The 19442-nt window shown below is 37.7% G+C and overlaps 1 protein-coding gene across 1 annotated transcript in view; it reads right to left on the bottom strand.

The window, feature by feature from the left end:
- Window positions 1–16336, bottom strand: part of hat1 (histone acetyltransferase 1) — a 38548-nt gene extending 22212 nt beyond the window's left edge. The window contains exons 1-6 of the mRNA XM_039647322.2: window positions 16219–16336; window positions 15273–15344; window positions 14924–14999; window positions 14655–14775; window positions 4970–5149; window positions 1331–1452 (exon numbers count right to left, since the gene is read on the bottom strand). Coding sequence (XP_039503256.1) covers window positions 1331–1452; window positions 4970–5149; window positions 14655–14775; window positions 14924–14999; window positions 15273–15344; window positions 16219–16225 — 578 coding nt within the window. The 5' untranslated portion in view covers window positions 16226–16336. The remainder of the gene's footprint in view (window positions 1–1330; window positions 1453–4969; window positions 5150–14654; window positions 14776–14923; window positions 15000–15272; window positions 15345–16218) is intronic.
- Window positions 16337–19442: the final 3106 nt, after the last annotated feature.

The following is a 19442-nucleotide window of genomic DNA, read 5'->3' as shown; positions in this document are numbered from 1 at the left end:
GCCCCACGGGCCCCACAAAAGGCAGGAGAGACGTAACTGGGGCACGTTAGACGTGTGTGAGAAAGATTTCGAAAGTTACTGTTCACTATTAATTGACACTACATTCGTATCGGCACTCGCCGACTATGTGAGAGCACTTGATTTGGATTCTTTGCCTGCCAAAGTTATCAACACTAAGTTTTTGCCGACAAACTTAAATCTGTCCTTTACCCACCCTCAATGTCGTTCCAAATTGGGGTTATCTCTGACTTCTTGTTACGTACCCCCGAGACAGCGGTCTAACATTTAAAATGGACATTTAAAAAGAAATAAATATGAGTGGTTTGTTGTACAAGTCCATAGGAGTACCGTACGAGTGGACATGTCATTTTTTAGCAATCAAAAAGCATGTCTAATTAATAGAAATCATGTATTATTAATATACATACTATGGTAGTCAATGGGGATTGAGATCTGTTTGATTAAAACATTCTTCCAAATATCTTCCTTTGTGCTCAGCAGAACAAATAAACACATGAGGATGGCAGAATTTTAATTTTTGGGTGAACTAACCCTTTAATATTCACACACACTAGTCTACATTGCGATTTGATTTAAAGTGTACTGAACCGCTTTCTATTTATTCCTCAAAAATTTTAAGTAAATTCCTTTGTTATGACTGGATTTCGTCAGCATTTTGGGGGGGAGGGGGTCGTTTTGGACCTAAAACAATGGTAGGGAAAACACTGAAGCGGATACATTTATTCAGCACAAAAAGGTTATGAATGAAGCAAAAACACCCACAAAGAATATAAATATATGTACAGTGGTTATTTACATTATTTTGTAAGTTATTTACATTATTTTAACAATAGTAGGAGGACGAGGCGACGCGGGCAGCATCAAAGAAAAAAAAAACATTGAGACATCGATTTCTCAAATTATCCTCTTTTATGTAAGTCGACATAGTAAATGGGTAGAGTAAATGATGACAGACTTTACATTTTTGGGTGAACTATACCTTTAAGTCCTAATGCCAGTATTTGTTACATAATTTAGAGTTTTGTTGATTGTAAAAACAAAAACCGCACTTACCGTAATGGTTATACATGGAAGTCTATGGGGCAAGACATTCAAAACAGAAATGTAAAGTTTGTTTTACTACCGGTTACACTATATATATATATATTTTTTTTAATATAAATGTTATATGACCCATATAGTCTAAATCATCCTGTTCTACAGATGTAGGAACTTCACAGCTGATTGTGAGTGAACATCATTCCAGTGAGCGGATGCAAACACATTCTTGCCTGTTAGACTGAAGATCATTTGAATCTTAGACACTCACACTAGGAAGAAATCCCAGCGGTCATCGTCCACATCGATGAAACTGGCCGTCTCGATGAACCACATGAGAAACGTCTGCAGGCGCTCGTGGTACTCTCTGAAGCCTGGACATGAGATATCCACCTAGAGTCACGAAGAGCAGAGGAAATGGGAAAACTTTACACTTAGGTCTTATTTATAACCATTACTTCAGGTAATACAAATCCAGCTGTTCATTGATGTTAGTTCACAGTGCATTGACTAATGTTAACAAATACAACATCTAATGTTACCATACCATACCGACTTTATTTGTTTAGCACTTTACAACAACCTAAGTTGACCAAAGTGCTGTACAGAAAACATAAACATACCTAACCCTACATTCATCATTAATAACAAAAAAATCATGGAGTCGACATCTTGCTAGGTGTCAACAGCCAAAGAGAAAGAGTTTTTTTTTTTATGTTAAGAATGTAAACCTTGAAATTAGCATTAACCAAGATTAATAAATGCTGTAGAAGTATTGTTAATTCTTAGTTCTAAAGTAGTTAACTAATGAAACCTTATTGTAAAGTGTTCACAATGAATTGTGCGAGAACTTAATTAAGAGTTTGTCATTCTTTAAAATGGGCAGTGGGAAAGTCAAAATTTTTGCACTTTTGAAAAAACTTTTGCATAATATGACACATCAAAAAGTGTTTAAATAATTTTTAAATCATCCTGCTGGATATAAAGTATTAGCAGCAAACCAAAGGAAACATGGGTGCACCAAAATGTGCCGAAAGCATTGACCGAAACAGTAGTTGCATTAACATGGACACTAATAATCAGACTGTAATCGAACTAGCAGAAGTCAAAATAAAAAAGTAATATGTACCCATGTTTATCGGAATGAATTTGCCAAATCCGATTAAAACTTCCTTCGGATTGTAAGGGGTGGTTTAAACCCTTTCCAATATATGTAATATACTATAATAGTGTATTGTGTAAAAAAATATTCCAGCCATCGTTTAAATGTCTATGTTTCACCAACAAATTATGGTAGAAACATAATTCTATTATTAAAAGTTGATATAAAAAAGCCTTATTTATAATTAAAATGTTTGCACAACGTTTTTTGAGTGTTGATTATTAAATAAATTTGATTAAGTAATTGAATATTAAATAAACTTTCGTTTCCGAAAAGTAAAAAAGTCTAATATTTATTAGGGCTGTGCAAAGATTAATTGTGATTAATCGCATCTAAAATAAAAGTTGTGTTTACATAATATATGTGTGTGCGCGGTGTATATTTACTTTGTATATATAAATACATATGCATGAATGTATTTAAGAATTATTTGCATGTAAATACTGTATATATAGTTATATAAATAATCTATATTCTATATAAATATTTTATATATGAATAATGCATTTTCTTAAATATATACAGTACATGCATGCGTGTGTATTTATATATACAAAATAATTATACACAGCACACACAAATATATTACGTAAACCCAAACTTTTATTTTGGACGCGATTAATCGCAATTAATCTTTGCACAGCCCTAATATTTATTCAATAATATAAAAAAATATACTTTAAAATAAGTTTAATTTTATTTTTTTATTTTTCACTTTTAAGCCAGTGCACCCTGAATTTTTGGTTTCAGTCGAGAATTTTAATTTCGGTGCATTATGCTCGCCAGATTGTTTATCTAAATAGCCCTATGTTGTTAGAAATGACTGTTTAGTAAAAACTCCGTAGTCCTTGTTTTTGGGACAAGAGTGTCACTGTGACACCAAGTATCACTTATTTACTTGATATTTTAATGGTTTTATTTTGGCCCATCTACACTGATATGATGACGATACTGTGTTCATATTGCTTAACACTGGGACAAAAATTTAGCCCTGGCACTGTAGCCACGCCAGCCCACATTACCATCGACAACCCCACCCACAGACATCTGCATTCAAATGTGATGTAGTTAAGGGGGGTGGGGGGCATGCTCCCCCTAGAAAATGTTGATTTCTCTGACCTATTATGTGCAATTTAAGAATTTTTGGCCAAAAAAAAGGATAATAAATAGCTTTAAAACCATGTCAGTGGGCATTAAATTATTTAGTCAATACCTGCTCTCTCCTCCTCTACATCTTTCTCTTAGTCTCCTTATCCTGCCATATTTCTTCCCCTCCTCAAGCTGAACTTTGACTGATCGTCTTTTCATTTTTGTCTGTGTCAGTGAAGAAAGTAAGCAGGTTTAACTGATATTTATATGTTTTATGAATCATTTTCTTAAACAAGTTAATTTAATCAAGGCTACCAAGTCAGTATTTCCACCTTCTACAAGCTTTGGAATTTGAAAAGTAGGCTACAAATTATAGGCTACATTTAACGCGGTTGGTGGAATTGGCAGATGTTTCCTCATCATGCGCTGTGGAAATGCGTCAAAGCATTGCGATAGGCCAAGAGAAAAAGTGCTAAGATTCCGATTGGCCCAGAGAAAAAATGCTAAGATTCCAATTGGCCCTGAGAAAAAAAGTGTTAAGATTCTGATTGGCCCAGAGAAAAAGTGCTAAGACTGCGATAGGCCAAGAGAAAAAGTGCTAAGATTCTGATAGGCCAAGAGAAAAAGTGCTAAGATTCTGATAGGCCAAGAGAAAAACTGCTAATATTACGATTGGCCCAGAGAAAAAGTGCTAAGATTCCGATAGGCCCAGAGAAAAAGTGCTAAGATTTCGATAGGCCAAGAGAAAATTTGCTAAGATTCCGATTGGCCCAGAGAAAAACTGCTAAGATACCGATTGGCCCAGAGAAAAAGTGCTACAATTCTGATTGGCCCAGAAAAAAAGTGCTAAGATTCCGATTGGCCAATAGAAAAAGTGCAAAGATTTCGATAGGCCAAAAGAAAAAGTGCCAAGATTCTGATAGGCCAAGAGAAAAAGTGCTAAGATTCTGATAGGCCAAGAGAAAAAGTGCTAAGATTCTGATAGGCCAAGAGAAAAACTGCTAATATTACGATTGGCCCAGAGAAAAAGTGCTAAGATTTCGATAGGCCAAGAGAAAATTTGCTAAGATTCCAATTGGCCCAGAGAAAAACTGCTAAGATATCGTTTGGCCCAGAGAAAAAGTGCTACGATTCTGATTGGCCCAGAAAAAAAGTGCTAAGATTCCGATTGGCCAATAGAAAAAGTGCAAAGATTTCGATAGGCCACAAGAAAAAGTGCCAAGATTCTGATAGGCCAAGAGAAAAAGTGCTAAGATTCTGATAGGCCAAGAGAAAAAGTGCTAAGATTCTGATAGGCCAAGAGAAAAACTGCTAATATTACGATTGGCCCAGAGAAAAAGTGCTAAGATTTCGATAGGCCAAGAGAAAATTTGCTAAGATTCCAATTGGCCCAGAGAAAAACTGCTAAGATACCGTTTGGCCCAGAGAAAAAGTGCTACGATTCTGATTGGCCCAGAAAAAAAGTGCTAAGATTCCGATTGGCCAATAGAAAAAGTGCAAAGATTTCGATAGGCCACAAGAAAAAGTGCCAAGATTCTGATAGGCCAAGAGAAAAAGTGCTAAGATTCCGATTGGCCAAAATTTTGGCCAAGATTTTCATATTCCAGTTTGAACGCTGAATGACGTCGCCAGCAGTCAAAGCAGTGGGAAACTCTGTACCTTGTGTATATGGTAGGTGAGATCCTCTCCAGCCTCCACATTGTGAACTTTGTAGGTGTGTTGCAGGCTGCCGAAGGGTCTGAAGTTGGCCTCTTTCTCCAAGAGAGAGATGAAGTCATCTGTGTTACAGCAGAAACCAGCAGGAATGATCTCTCTGACCTTTTCCTCCACATCATCTGGCTGAGGACAAACAGAGAGAGAGAGAGAGAGAGAGAGAGAGAGAGAGAGAGAGAGAGAGAGAGAGAGAGAGAGAGAGAGAGAGAGAGAGAGAGAGAGAGAGAGAGAGAGAGAGAGAGAGAGAGAGAGAGAGGGCTTTAAATGACTAACTACCAACATTTCAACAAATGAAAAACTACCAACATTTGCAGTGAGAGAACAACATTTATGTAAGAGAGACCAGTGTATACTACAGTTCAAACAATAGAAACAAAGTAATCTTGTTTCAATAGAAACAAGATCTTTACCAAAAAATGATGCACCTCTTGATGGAAATAAATGTTGTGATGTTATCATCATCTTGTATTAACAATGCAAGAGTCCAGCACTCTGTAAAGTCTCCTCCAGCACATCCCAAGGACTCTCAATGAATCTAAGGTCTGGACTCTGATGATTCTTACAGTCTTTGAGCCTGATGAATCCTGACATGGTCATGCTGGTATACGTATGTTCATGATGTTCTTCCTACATGATTGTTTAAGAAGCGAAAAGCTACACACTCCAACAATTAGTGCTAGAAGAGCTGTTGCCAATCATATAACATGCTAGAAACATAATAATCACTGCAATAATGATCCAATCATAGACTCTCAGGCTTTTGCCCTTTTAAATCCATACAGCAACTTTGGCCGGGGCAGTGAATGTATGTTTGTATATGCATTTGGGGTGTCACGTTTCTCCAAATCCTCGATTCGATTACATTTTCGATTCTAAGGTCACGGTTCAATTCGATTATCGGTTTTTATCTATCGGCCAATCAGGATGCTCTCTGCGCTTCATGAGGCACACACACAACGTCTCTCGCTCTCTCCCTCGCTGCCGTGCGCGCAATACGGTTTGGAGCACAGTTTTTTCTGTCTCGCCATGCACGCTCGCTCTTGCTCGCTCACTCTAGGTTCCGGGAACTCCAGGAACTTCCGCGAGACTTGGGATGTCTGCAAACTGTGGTTTTCTAAGCGCGAACGTTGTCAACAGAACTCACTGGAAATCCAAAAAACTTGCAACACCTGCAACTTCAATGAGAGAGGTTCAAGTTCTGTTGATGGGTCTCCTGCATCTGCAGTTGCCATGCTATCTTTTGAATGCCTGTAGCTAAGTTAGAGGAGGCTGACCATTGACTCGCAGCACTTCAACACGTGTTTTTTTCCGCTCGGCAAGCCAAACGGACGTGACATGAGGGCGTGGCAGCATCGACGATTCCATTTTTTAATTCAAAGTTCGAGATTGTGAATTAATTTCGATCGATATCGATTTGAAATTGAAATCGTGACACCCTTAGTATGCATGTACATTATATATATATATATATAGACGAATCCGGCGAAACTACCGGAAGTAAGCGGGCGCCATTACTGAGCTGTTGCTGGGTAGCGTTGCGCCATTGCCTCCTATAGTTGCAACTTGCGTCCACTGGAATAAACAGCCCGCGATTTACGACTGTCACTAACGTTACAACGTTAGCCCTTGTATAATGGCGAGTGGGTAAACAGTTTCCGTTATAAATTGTTTCAATGGTGGCAGTAAAATTTCAATTTTGAAGAGAAAACACTGTGAATACCCCGGGTCGAGTGCCCCTGTCTGGTGCCTGTACGGTTTACGAAGATTTCCTGGGCGAGTACAAGACGCGGACATTCGCGTATAATAGCAATTATTTAATGACATAAGTAAAAAAAATGTAATAAATATGTGATATAGTGATCAGCAAAATCTCCTCTCTTGCTATTTTTTTCTATTCAATTAACATGCTATGGTCATTAAATGGCTTTCCTGAGCTAAATGTAACGTTATGTGACATAATTATTCTCCTGCTGTTATATTGACCTCTTTCCATGGTTTAAAAACACTAATTGGTCGATATTATGTATACTTTCTAGCTGTAACGTTACCTTACCCTTGCCTGTTGCAATGTGAAAATGAGATAAATATGGACACAAATGAAAAACATGAATTTGTTTATTTGATTTCATTTATTTATTTATTGTTGCCAAATGGACAGATCTTTTTTTAACGTTAGCAAACGTTAGCCTAGCTAGCTTGCCAAGCTATTTTCATAAATAATCATATTTTCATCATCAACCCAACAAGTCATTCTGCCTGGCTGTAGCTGTCATCGAGGGTGAATTCGCGTGATCACCGAGGTTTGTTTACATACCGGTGCACATGTCTATGCCGGTGTAACAGCTCAGTAATGGCGTCGCCACAAGATGGCAGCCTACACAGAACGCTCGTCGGATTCGTCTATATATGAGTGTGCTTGTGTGTATATATATATTATATATAGGGGTGTATTCGTATTAGGGCTGTCAATCTTCCTCTATAATACTATTCAAATTCCATTCCATATTTTATGTAATATTTGAAATATATTCGAATATTAAATGCTCAAATTCATCCTATTATTAATATTTATGACATTACACATTCTTATGGATCGCCAATGCCATAGCCTGTGGTTGTTACACGTTCTGTCCTCTAACATGACTACAATAAACATTTAGATCGTTTTCTTATTAACAATAAAAAGCGGAACAAACGCGCATCCAATAGACCCTTTTACAGTTGGTAAACATGGTGACGTTTTTTTGTGGACGGAGCTAAGGTGAAGGCAGAAAGAGCGCACGAGGCAAGATTATACCTTTTATTTTACTTTATTTGTATATTTTGAAATGTATTTGGTATTAATTTATCCTTGCACTCAATGGACTGAAAACTAGTTAACGTTATATTGTCCTAAAGTGTATCTCAGAAACACTGCATCCGTAGGGGGCTGTCTTTGTTCGCGGGCTATGTGACGTCAGAACTCGTAACTGGGAGTACATCGGTCTAGTACGAGTTCACGGGTGGGAAGTCACGGGTTTGACTGCCGTTCCAGTGCACTTTCACGGGTATAAGGATGGAAAAACACGAGTTACAGGTTGCCTGGAACGCGGCATTAAATTGTAGCCTGGATGCCAGCCCGAACTCCGCCCACAACATTTTTTGGTCGGGAAGTTCGGTCTGAACTCGATCCATTGAGGAGTAATGGATCAGGCAAAAAATGATCGGGCCAATCAGATTGCCAGGGCGGGCTTTATCCGATGATGGACAGATGATCTGCAGGGACGTAATCATCACGTTATTAAAGAGCGCTAACTGCTTTCCCTCAGAGATGACTGCAGCTGGAGAATTGAGATGTATCGATTCCGCTGTCGCGTGTGCTTTTAAAATTAATCGACAGCACATTCATTTTAATAGAAAAACAGAAAACGGCAATCAAGGCATTTGTCGATCGGAAAGATATTCGGCAAAAGTGTAACTTATCAGCTGGCTCTGACGGTCGCTAAGTTAAAGATGGGACGTAATGAAAAGCATGTGGTCGTTGTGGCTTCTCCTTCGATCGCACTCATGAAGGACCAAGTGAAAGAAGCAACACTCGTTATTTAACTTCTAAAATAAGTAAGTTCTGTAGTTGACAACTGCGCTATGCAAAGTATTTGACTTACTGCGTTGCTCTGATTGGTTGTAGGTCTGTCCGACTATCCAATTGAGTGCAGAGGTTTTTTTTTGTCCTGGTTCGGTTAAGACACGCCTCATAATCAAAGCCCTACGGAGCGGTCTCAGACTGGTCAGAATATGAGTTTGACGAAGTCAGGCTACTTAAATTGTGCTTTTTTGCCCTTTTTTGCCTGAACTTTCGACCGCTTTCGATTTTCACTGTACAGAGAGCTGAACATGATGAACTTTCTGCTAAGCATCTCTCTTTTGTAATTCAGAGTTTTTTGGTCTGTGAGTGACAACAGAACATTACGCTGAACATCCCTTTAAAGGCAAAGATCAGCACAGGATTATGAAAGTGTGCGTCTCTATAGAGGTAACGCACGTTCATCTTGCGGTAATCTAAAGCAGGTTTCAAACTCCCACAGAGCGAGAGCGGTTAACTCAGCTGTGTCTAGTGTACAGTGCGAGCAGCTGAATTTAATCATATAAACTGAAGTGGCACATTTATGAGTTATGCGTCTATTCCCCCGGTGCTCGGCCTTACATATAATCACAAAAGAGCCCTAACAGAGTAATTCCCTATTGTTCTGTCATTAAGCTATACTTCAGCGGTGATTGGCATGCCACAAAAAGGAATTAAAGGAAAAAAAATACATATTTTTGTGGCACAAAAAAGGAGACCCATTAGGCAATTAGCAATGTCAGCTGAGGAGTGTCCCCTCCCCCCTCCTCGTCTTTCTGTGCCTCCCCTGAAAGACCACTTAATTGAATACATTTACTACTTATCTTAAACCATGAATATCAGATGAAGTTCCCCCCACCGTAATGTGTCCCAGCTTCTCACCGGGCAATAAAATTTAATGAATTGATCTCGACTTAACAAAAAAGGGAAAAAAAGCCTGGATATGTATAATAGGTTCCTGTGTTCTGAGGCTGGTGAGCGAACTCAATCAAACGAGTTTGCCCTCTCCATTCACGGGCTACGAACCGGACAATAGCGGCACCCCCCTCCTCCACCCGCTCCGAGATTTTTTTACCCAGCAGAATGTGCACCCATGTTTGCATTGTATCCATTTCCAGCGGGCCTGACATGAGAACACTTTGTATTAAGTTGCTAAGCAGGGCCCTTTGGCCGCATGATGGGCTGCACTTGTGTCGCGGGACTCTTCATTCACAACGGCCACAAAACACACGACAAAAGGCTAATGCAACACGCCGCTAATTCCTGCTCATTCAGACATCAGCTAATATCAGAAGGGGATCGGTGCACCTGCAGCTCAGTAACACTCACTATTGTCCTGCTGCATTATGGGAGCGACGAGAGGACGACAAAAACAGAGCAGACAGAAAACTGTAAAAATAGTTTCTCGGGCAAATTGCTCGATCGCGCAAATAAAAGCGAGGCATTGTGGCGTTCCTGTATTAACTAATGGCGCTTAAGGATGCAAGACTCTTCAGAGACTTGAGGTTCGTTTTTGAGAATACGTCTTCTTTATACGACGGGGTTCAACAAAGGCATTGAATCCAATTACAACCCTTCTAATCAAAGACATCATCTATGGGGAAAAAAGATGAAAAAAGAACCCAATATGAGCAACGGTGGAGGCACAATCAAATAAACACAATAAACATCTTAAGTATGTTTAGCGACTAAGCGTAAAGGTGAAAGATATTCAGAAACGGCAGTCACACGGTGCCGACACAGTAAATGATTAGGTCTGATCTTATCGAACCTTTCAAAGCAAGCTCGTTCAATCGCTGTAGAAAGACAGAGTTGCAAAATTGGTCAGTGTGTCGGATAAACACATTTCCTCTGTGTAAAGTGTTTTATTAAAGCTGAAATTAAAGTCTGGGGTGATGGCCTGTAAAGAGTGTAGAATACAGAATGTCTCGCAAAAATACAATTTCTGCCTTCATTTACTCGCCCTAATGTCTTTCCAAAAACTGCATGACTTCCACACAAAAGGTATATTCTGACTCTCCTCTTCTTGATAACAAAATGAGACTGTCTGCGCTAGTGCTGAAGGATTAATTGCATTTGCGATAAAATCGCGATATGATGAAACGCGATTTCGTAATCGCAAGAGCTGCGATTACATTGGTCACGTGACACGCGAGAGAAAAGCAGTCTGCAAGATAAAGCATCAACTTGCACCGCTACGCGGTCTGGCGTCCAGAAAAGAACAGTTTATTGTGTTATTTATTCTCTCCTCTCCTCAACAATCCTGGATCGATTCAGAGAATTTCAGAATCGAGTATGAGCTTATAGTTTTTAAACACAAATGCGTGATGACGCTGCGCGTGCTTTAGAAACGAACCGGGTTCTGAATCTGCTTGCTTCTATTTTCTCGCTCTCTCTCTTCCTCACTCACACATACACACACACGACACCGCTCGAACCTTACAAAACAAAGTAGCTATAACGTTATTTCATAAAGTTCGGGACTGAACCGAATTACAAGGACATTCGCGGGCTTCATTGAACAGGTTTTGCTGCTTTGCTTGATGTTATAAAGTTACTCTTGCAGTGCACGTTCTCTCCCGTGGGAATTTTCTTTACAAATGCTTCACAGAGGCATTATTTATGTCTTTTGGAATGCAGTCGGCTTATATATTAAAACCATGAAAATCACTGAGAAGGCTGCTTTCATTTTAAAATACTAACGCGTGCTTTGTGAAGAGCGCTCGTGCATGCGGCCGTGAGCGACTCATTGGTAAATGTACCTGCATGTCAAAATGCTTTTATGACGCGAAATTAATGTAAACACGGTCAGTTATATCTTAAACCAACAGGACAAACCACATTTACAATTTCAAAAGAGATATATGCATTAGTGTGAATGCAGCATATTTAAACTGAGGGGAAATCACTCCAGCTCTTGAATGAAAAACATTCAGACAGCCTACTTTTAAATACAGAGACCACTCTTTCTTTATTGCTTCTAATGTTTTTTTTTGTTTGTTTCTCTTTATTTACTAGCTTTTATATTTTGAAGCTATATTATTTTATATAGCCTATTTAAAATTCTTAACATGTAATTGGTTTAATTAAATGTTTTTTTAAGTATGTGTTTTTACACATGTAATTAAATACATATTTTAAGAGTTATTAAGATTAATTAATAAGAAAAAAAAAGTAGATCGGATCATGAGCTATCTAAATATTCCCATCCCTACTGTACAATGATCTATTGCTTGTCTTTGTTGACTAATACAGAAGGTAAATAACTTTTTTTTTAAATCGCATATTAAATCGCAATCGCAATATTGGTTAAAAAAATCGCAATTAGATTATTTTCCAAAATCGTTCAGCCCTAGTCTGCGCTATACTCTGTGCCCTCAAAAGCTTGGGCTCTCAATCAGAGGGCCTCAAGGAGACTCAAAAGGCTTAAAAACAAAACAAGTTAATAAAGCTAATTAAAATCAACTTGTTTCTTCTTTTAATTAACTCCCTTATGAGTTGCTAGCCTTTTAAAAGTGTTGTTTCTAGACTGAAAAAATAACTTTCTTAAAGGGATACTCCACTTTTTTTTTTTTTTTTTGGAAATAGGCTCATTTTACAACTCCCCCAGAGTTAAATAGTTGAGTTTTACCATTTTCAAATCCATTCAGCTGATTTTCTGATATTTAGAAGAATATCAGTAACCAGACAACTTGTGGTCTCATTGACTTCCATAGTAGGAAAAAAAATACAATGGAAGTCAATGAGACCAGAAACTGTTTGGTTACTGATATTCTTCTAAATATCAAAAAAATCTGCTGAATACATTCGAAAATGGTAAAACTCAACTGTTTAACTCTGGGTGAGTGGTAAAATAAGCCTATTTCAACAAAAAAAAAAAAAGTATCCCTTTAATCCTTTCTGAGGAAATCACGAATGACTGAAACACTTCATTGGTTAAAAACAACCTAACCAGAATATTCAACATCTGTAATCCTGAAGATCGGATTGATCTAGATCGGATTGATCTATACACAGTATTTACCTCAATTACATCAGAAGTAACTGTAATTAAATTACAGATAAATTAAGAGTAATTCCTTACTTTACATTTTCAAGGGAAAAGTAATTCAATTACAGTTTATTAGTTTATTAATCAATTACAGGCAGTTTGTGCATAACTGCCCATAGTGCAAAACATTTGTAGATCATGATCACCACAGGTACCTTGCTGCCATGACTGTTTTCTTATGAAATACAATTTCCCAAACCCATTTAGTATAATGAAAATGCACAAAAACTGCAATGCAAAAGCTTACAGAAATATACTGTTGGCAAATTATATTACATTATTCCTTTGATTAAATTGAAATGCATTATAATTGCGTCTTAACAGACGCTCTGTCACTAGTTATGTGCATCCAGTCACTGTATAAACTGGCCTGTCAATCATCTTGTCACATCCTCCACATTTCATTTAAATGAATGTCCTAGTGTATTGGAGAGAAAAGAAATAGCATCTGCCAGTCAATGGTCTTTCATCAGAGACTCTCCTCATATTTGTGCATAATGACGCATTTAAAGGTTAACGGTCAAATGGATATTTATAAAAGTTCAGATTAAATATAACACGGATAACATCAAAATAAATATTTTTCATCAGGTTAAATGATGATTATTATAGTTAATCTAAACCACTCTACTTTTATATATTTTTATATATTTTCTCCTTTTCATTTTAGTAGTTTAGGTTTTTTTGTCAATATTTTTATTATTAATTTATATTTCAGTTTTAGTTATTGTAGTACATCAAGTTAAACTACTATATTAAATGGAGAAATGTTGCCTTGGAAACCAAATGAATAAATAAATTGTAGTTTATTCTAATGCAAGTGACAAAAATGTTTATGTTTTTAGATAAACTATAATAAACCTGATGTACACACAGATACAGAAGTAAAAGAGCTGGCGCTATGTCCGTTATACTGCTATTTTAAACAGTTAAATATAATATAATTAGGGCTGTGCAAAGATTAATTGCGATTAATCACATCCAAAATAAAAGTTTGTGTTTACATAATATATTTGTGTGTGCTGTGTATAATTATTTTGTAAATATATATATATAAATACACACACATGCATGTGTATATTTAAGAAAATGTGTTATTCATATATAAAATATGTATATCTATTTATTTATATATATACACATATATATACAGTATTTACATGCAAACAATTCTTACATGCATGCATATGTGTGTGTATATATATATATATATATATATATATATATACAAAATAATTATACACAGCACACACACATATATATTATGAATGTATACACAAACTTTAATTTTGTACGGAAGCATATTGCACTGAATTAGCGTGTTAATTATCTCAGAATTACGAGATAATTTTTCATGGAAAAAAGTTTTTGCTCTGTTTTTCTGAATTAATGACTTGATTATCTCAAAAATGATTAATAACTCATTAATTCATAAAAACAGAGTGAAAAAAAAATGTTTTTCAAGAAAAATATATCTCGTATATCTGATATAATTAACTTGCTAATTCAGAAAAACAGAGTAGATTTTGTTTCCTCAGGTGAATGCAATACGCTTCCGTAATTTTGGGTGCGATTAATCGCAATTAATCTTTGCACAGCCCTAAATACAATATATAATATAAGTTAAAGATAAAGTGGATGAATTCCTAAATATGCTTTTCCTGGAAAACAATGGCATGCGATGCACAACATTACTGATTGGCTTAATATTAATTAACTTAATAGTCTCAACATATTTAAAATAGTAGCATTTATTTTGCAACTACAATGTTGAAAACATGACAAAACACCAAATATTTAAGATTGCATGAGTCCTGGATAATATGTTGGAAAGGCACATGCATGCTTTGTTCAGAATGTGGTGCATATGTAAATGGATATTTTCATTAGATTGTATGAATATGAAAAGTGTCATATGTAAGCACAGTCAGTGAGATGAACACACACAACATGAAAAGAGCAAGTATGAGAAGCTGTACCTCCACACAGTCAAACTTGTCTGTGACCCTGGAAGTGTACTTGACTTTGAACAGGGTGTTCAGGTTCCCTGCACTGTAGTACAGCTGGATCTGAAGACCTTTGTAGCCAAACGCCACTTCACTGTGCAAAAGCAAAGCACAAACACTTGAGAAACAGGGAAGAATAATGACGCAAGGAACACACACTGATTACATATTAGTCAATGAATACATTAAAAATAGTAATAAATGCATAACAGTGTATGATATGAAATAGAAGGTTTACATACTCGTCTCCATACAGCTGATGACTGAACTCAGGGTGAAACGTTGTGCTTTCATCCTCCACATCCTCTGGGAACCGCACTACATCACACACAAAACTGACTTTACCCATTGGGAATTGAATGGAAGGTGAGCATTACATATCATAATGGAGTCAAATTAAATAAAAGTTTATTTTTAATTGCTGTTAAACATTATCATCATCCAAACAAATACGAAGCAGAAAAGGAAAGTTGCTTCAGATACATTTTTTTTTTCAGATAAACACGCTAAATTTTGAATAACAGCGTCTGAAAACGAAGTAAATATGGTCAATTTCATGTCGACTTCTTGTGGTGATTTTTATTGATTTACCTAATTTCAGGCATATAGCTTCGTTAGTGTCGCATTTATACTCCGCAAGTTTCTTCTCCATGTCGTTCACAGCTGTAGGGAAAGAAAGAGAAACATTTTTAATCATAATATAATGGCTTGAAGTGTCATTTCTGTCATCAGCTACACAACTCAACATAATACAATATAATAATCAGTTCAATGCAATAAAGAAAATATCCACACAGATTAATGAATTATGTACAAGTTCACTAATCAAATATAACACATTTGGCTAACGTTACATGAGCTTCCGTGTGTAAGTTAGACAAATAGACTTTCTTAATATTCCTCTTTGGAAAATCTCAAATCATGCCAGAGTAAAAAGCTATGTAATGTAAAAAGCTACTTTAGAGAAAAAGCATTTGCATTAATTCAATTAAAATGTATTTGTATGGCGCTTTTCACAACACATATTGTTTCAAAGCAGCTTTACAGAAATGTACATAGAAAAAAATATGGTCTTATACTTTTGGACACAAGAGTATGGATGTATATAACAAACTATACGTCACAGTAAATATGTATCTGTATATCTATCTAGCTGCTACACGTGTACATTTCTTGCTCGCAGTCAGGATTACACTCAAACACATCTAATACACTGACAGCTCACAGTGTGTGCATTTGCAGCTGTCTTCATCCTAATGTGCACTGCTTAATCTGTGTGATATTGTGAGTTCGTGTGTTTGTAAGAATGTCTGACATTTAAAAACGAACAGATAATCATGAAAACAAACATGTGCTGTTCTTCTCTGTGATGATTAGCATTTAGCCGAAGCTAAAACTCTGTTTCTGTATTGTATCGGCTCGCGCACATCTCAGCACACAGCACCGCTTGAGCTCCAGCATCACACACACTTACATGCTTCATGACAGCATCAGTAATAATAAAACACTGGCGCTATAAAAGGGTTTTCACACTCACCCGCCATTTTTGCGCGTCTTCTCCGTTCAACCCGCCAAATGCCAAAACTACTTCCTGTTTACCCACGTGCTTCCGCTCGCTAAAGCCATTGGATAACGTACCGCGTTGTTTTTCTCATCGCAGCAGAATCCGATTTGTCTAGTACTTTCAACAGCACCGCAAGAAAGAGCGAGCACTGGATCCTGGCATTACTGTCGTCAACACATCATTTATTATTTGGTCTGAACGTTATCTTGACAATATAGCTGCCACAGGTTGTTCTTAAAATATTCCTTGTTTTTTAAGTTCCTGTAGCACTTTAAAGGGTTGGTAGAATGCCATTTTCACAAGATGTAAAACAAGTTCTGATGTGTGAAGGTTTAGCACAAAATACCCCCCAGAGATTTTTATATAGCATGTTAGGACGTGTGTCCACCAAAGCGTTTTTCCACGCGCCTGGCGTATGTTTTCAATTGTTTTCAATGGAAGCGCCGCGTTTTTTAAACGCCATGAGCGTACCGAGGCGCTGAGCGTTTTTTTTTTCATGCTGAAGCGCCGAGCGCCCGGCGTTTTTACTGGTCGCTGGGAGTTGAAAAATGTTCAACTTTGGATAAAACGCAGCGCTCATCACTGTCACTTTTTACCCAGCCGTCCAATCACAGTGGAGGAGGGGCGGGACTAATACCACACCGACCAACTGTCAATATTCAAACTGCTGCGGATATTCTGTATCATAGCAACGAAACGTCTCAACGGAAAAAACGCTGTGCTGCCAAAACGCTCTCAAGCGCCCGGTGCACGGCGTCTTCAGCAGAGCGTCTAGCGTTTTCAGCTGGCTAAAAACACTTTGGTGGACACACGGCCTTAAAGTTGTCACTTTTTGAGGGTTTGCAGAACGCACCATTTTGTGCCTTGCCCTTTAAATGCAAATGAGCTGCTGCAGAGGGCGGGGTTTCGAGAGCCTGCGTATGTTCGCAGCGCGATTACCTCATGCAGACATACTAAAATGACAGAAACTTTTCGCCCTTCAATGTTAAAACGGAGTCAGTCAAAGATGGAGAGACATAAGAAGTAGTGACATATGTTGAATGCAACAGGACATCTCTGAATGGTTAGTTGATGCATTTATGTTGCTGATGTGAAGTTAACTATCTTCAACCAATGAACCAATGAGGTTCATTCTCGTGTTACGCATCACGTTTGAGCTTCAGCAAGAACCAATGAGGTTCATTCTCATGTTACGCATCACGTTTGAGCTTCAGCAAGAACCAATGAGGTTCATTCTCGTGTTACATATCACGTTTGAGCTTCAGCAAGAACCAATGAGGTTCATTCTCGTGTTACATATCACGTTTGAGCTTCAGCAAGAACCAATGAGGTTCATTCTCGTGTTGCGCATCGCATTTGATCTTCAGCAGGAACCAATGAGGTTCATTCTCGTGTTACACATCACGTTTGAGCTTCAGCAAGAACCAATGAGGTTCATTCTCGTGTTACACATCACGTTTGAGCTTCAGCAAGAACCAATGAGGTTCATTCTCATGTTACGCATCACATTTGAGCTTCAGCAAGAACCAATGAGGTTCATTCTCGTGTTACGCATCACGTTTGATCTTCAGCAAGAACCAATGAGGTTCATTCTCGTGTTACACATCACGTTTGAGCTTCAGCAAGAACCAATGAGGTTCATTCTCATGTTACGCATCACATTTGAGCTTCAGCAAGAACCAATGAGGTTCATTCTCGTGTTACGCATCACGTTTGAGCTTCAGCAAGAACCAATGAGGATCATTCTCGTGTTACGCATCACGTTTGAGCTTCAGCAAGAACCAATGAGGATCATTCTCGTGTTACGCATCACGTTTGATCTTCAGTAAGAACCAATGAGGTTCATTCTCGTGTTACGCATCACGTTTGAGCTTCAGCAAGAACCAATGAGGTTCATTCTCATGTTACGCATCACATTTGAGCTTCAGTAAGAACCAATGAGGTTCATTCTCGTGTTACGCATCACGTTTGATCTTCAGTAAGAACCAATGAGGTTCATTCTCGTGGTACGCATCACATTTGATCTTCAGTAAGAACCAATGAGGTTCATTCTCGTGTTACGCATCACGTTTGAGCTTCAGCAAGAACCAATGAGGTTCATTCTCATGTTACGCATCACATTTGAGCTTCAGCAAGAACCAATGAGGTTCATTCTCATGTTACGCATCACATGTGAGCTTCAGTAAGAGGTTTGTTCTCACGTGTCAAGCAGGTTCGGTTGAGCTTCTGTTTATGTTCGCTTATCAATGTTTATAGGTATAAAGCCTAAATTAAATCTGTTATCATATAAAGTGATGTAAAATTTGGAATTAGGTTTACGATCTCTTTTTATGAACTTTTTGACGCATTAAAATTGTAGTTGTTTAGCTGTCAATTGATTTCAGATTTCATCAAAAAGATCTTCATTTGTGTTCCAAAGATGAGCGAAAGTCTTACCGGTTTGGAATGAAATGAGGGCAAGTAATGATAGAATTTTACATTTTAGGGTGAACTAACCCTAAGCTATGATGAATACAACACATGTTCACCCCAATAAGCATTTCTTGAAAAGAAATTGCAGTAGCCTAGCAATGATGTCAGATTCTATTGCAGAAGTGTTAATTAAACAAATCTGAGTGGTTTTTGATGATGAAATTAGAAATAAATCACTGAGGAAAACCGTTCCACATTTCACAAAAGTAGCAGTCACCACCATCAGGCATTTATGAAAACAGACAACCTCAAATGCAATAAATGACTGGGTTAGTCTCTATAATCTGACCAAATTCATCCTAGACGATCTTAAAAGATCATAAAATACCTTGAGAGAGAGAGAGAGAGAGAGAGAGAGAGAGAGAGAGATCGGGTAAGATGTAATATGTTGTCAAACACTAAATTGGACCTTTATGAAGTGGGCCATTATGTCAGTTGACTCATAGATTAGATACACGGGGAAAATTTCCTCCAAACGGGGAAGATGGTGTGGGAGCTCAATAAAAAACATGACCTTTACGGACTGGAAGATGAAATAGCTGTTCAGACTGACCCTGGGAAATCCTGTGTCATTATCCCTGCCATGGTGATTCTGAGCTGTGCCGGACAATCTTCTGAATCCGCTTGTGTCTGTAATATCCTGACTGATTCCCTGACAGTACTGGATTAGTGGTTTACTGAAGGCACGTTCATGACCTCTCGTACATTACAGGGCTGCCTGAACC

Source organism: Pimephales promelas, chromosome 7, assembly GCF_988280905.1.
Source record: "Pimephales promelas chromosome 7, fPimPro1.hap1.1, whole genome shotgun sequence".
NCBI classification, from domain to species: Eukaryota; Metazoa; Chordata; class Actinopteri; order Cypriniformes; family Leuciscidae; genus Pimephales; species Pimephales promelas.
Note: the sequence above shows the minus strand (reverse complement) of the source record. Positions and strands in the feature narration are given on the sequence as shown.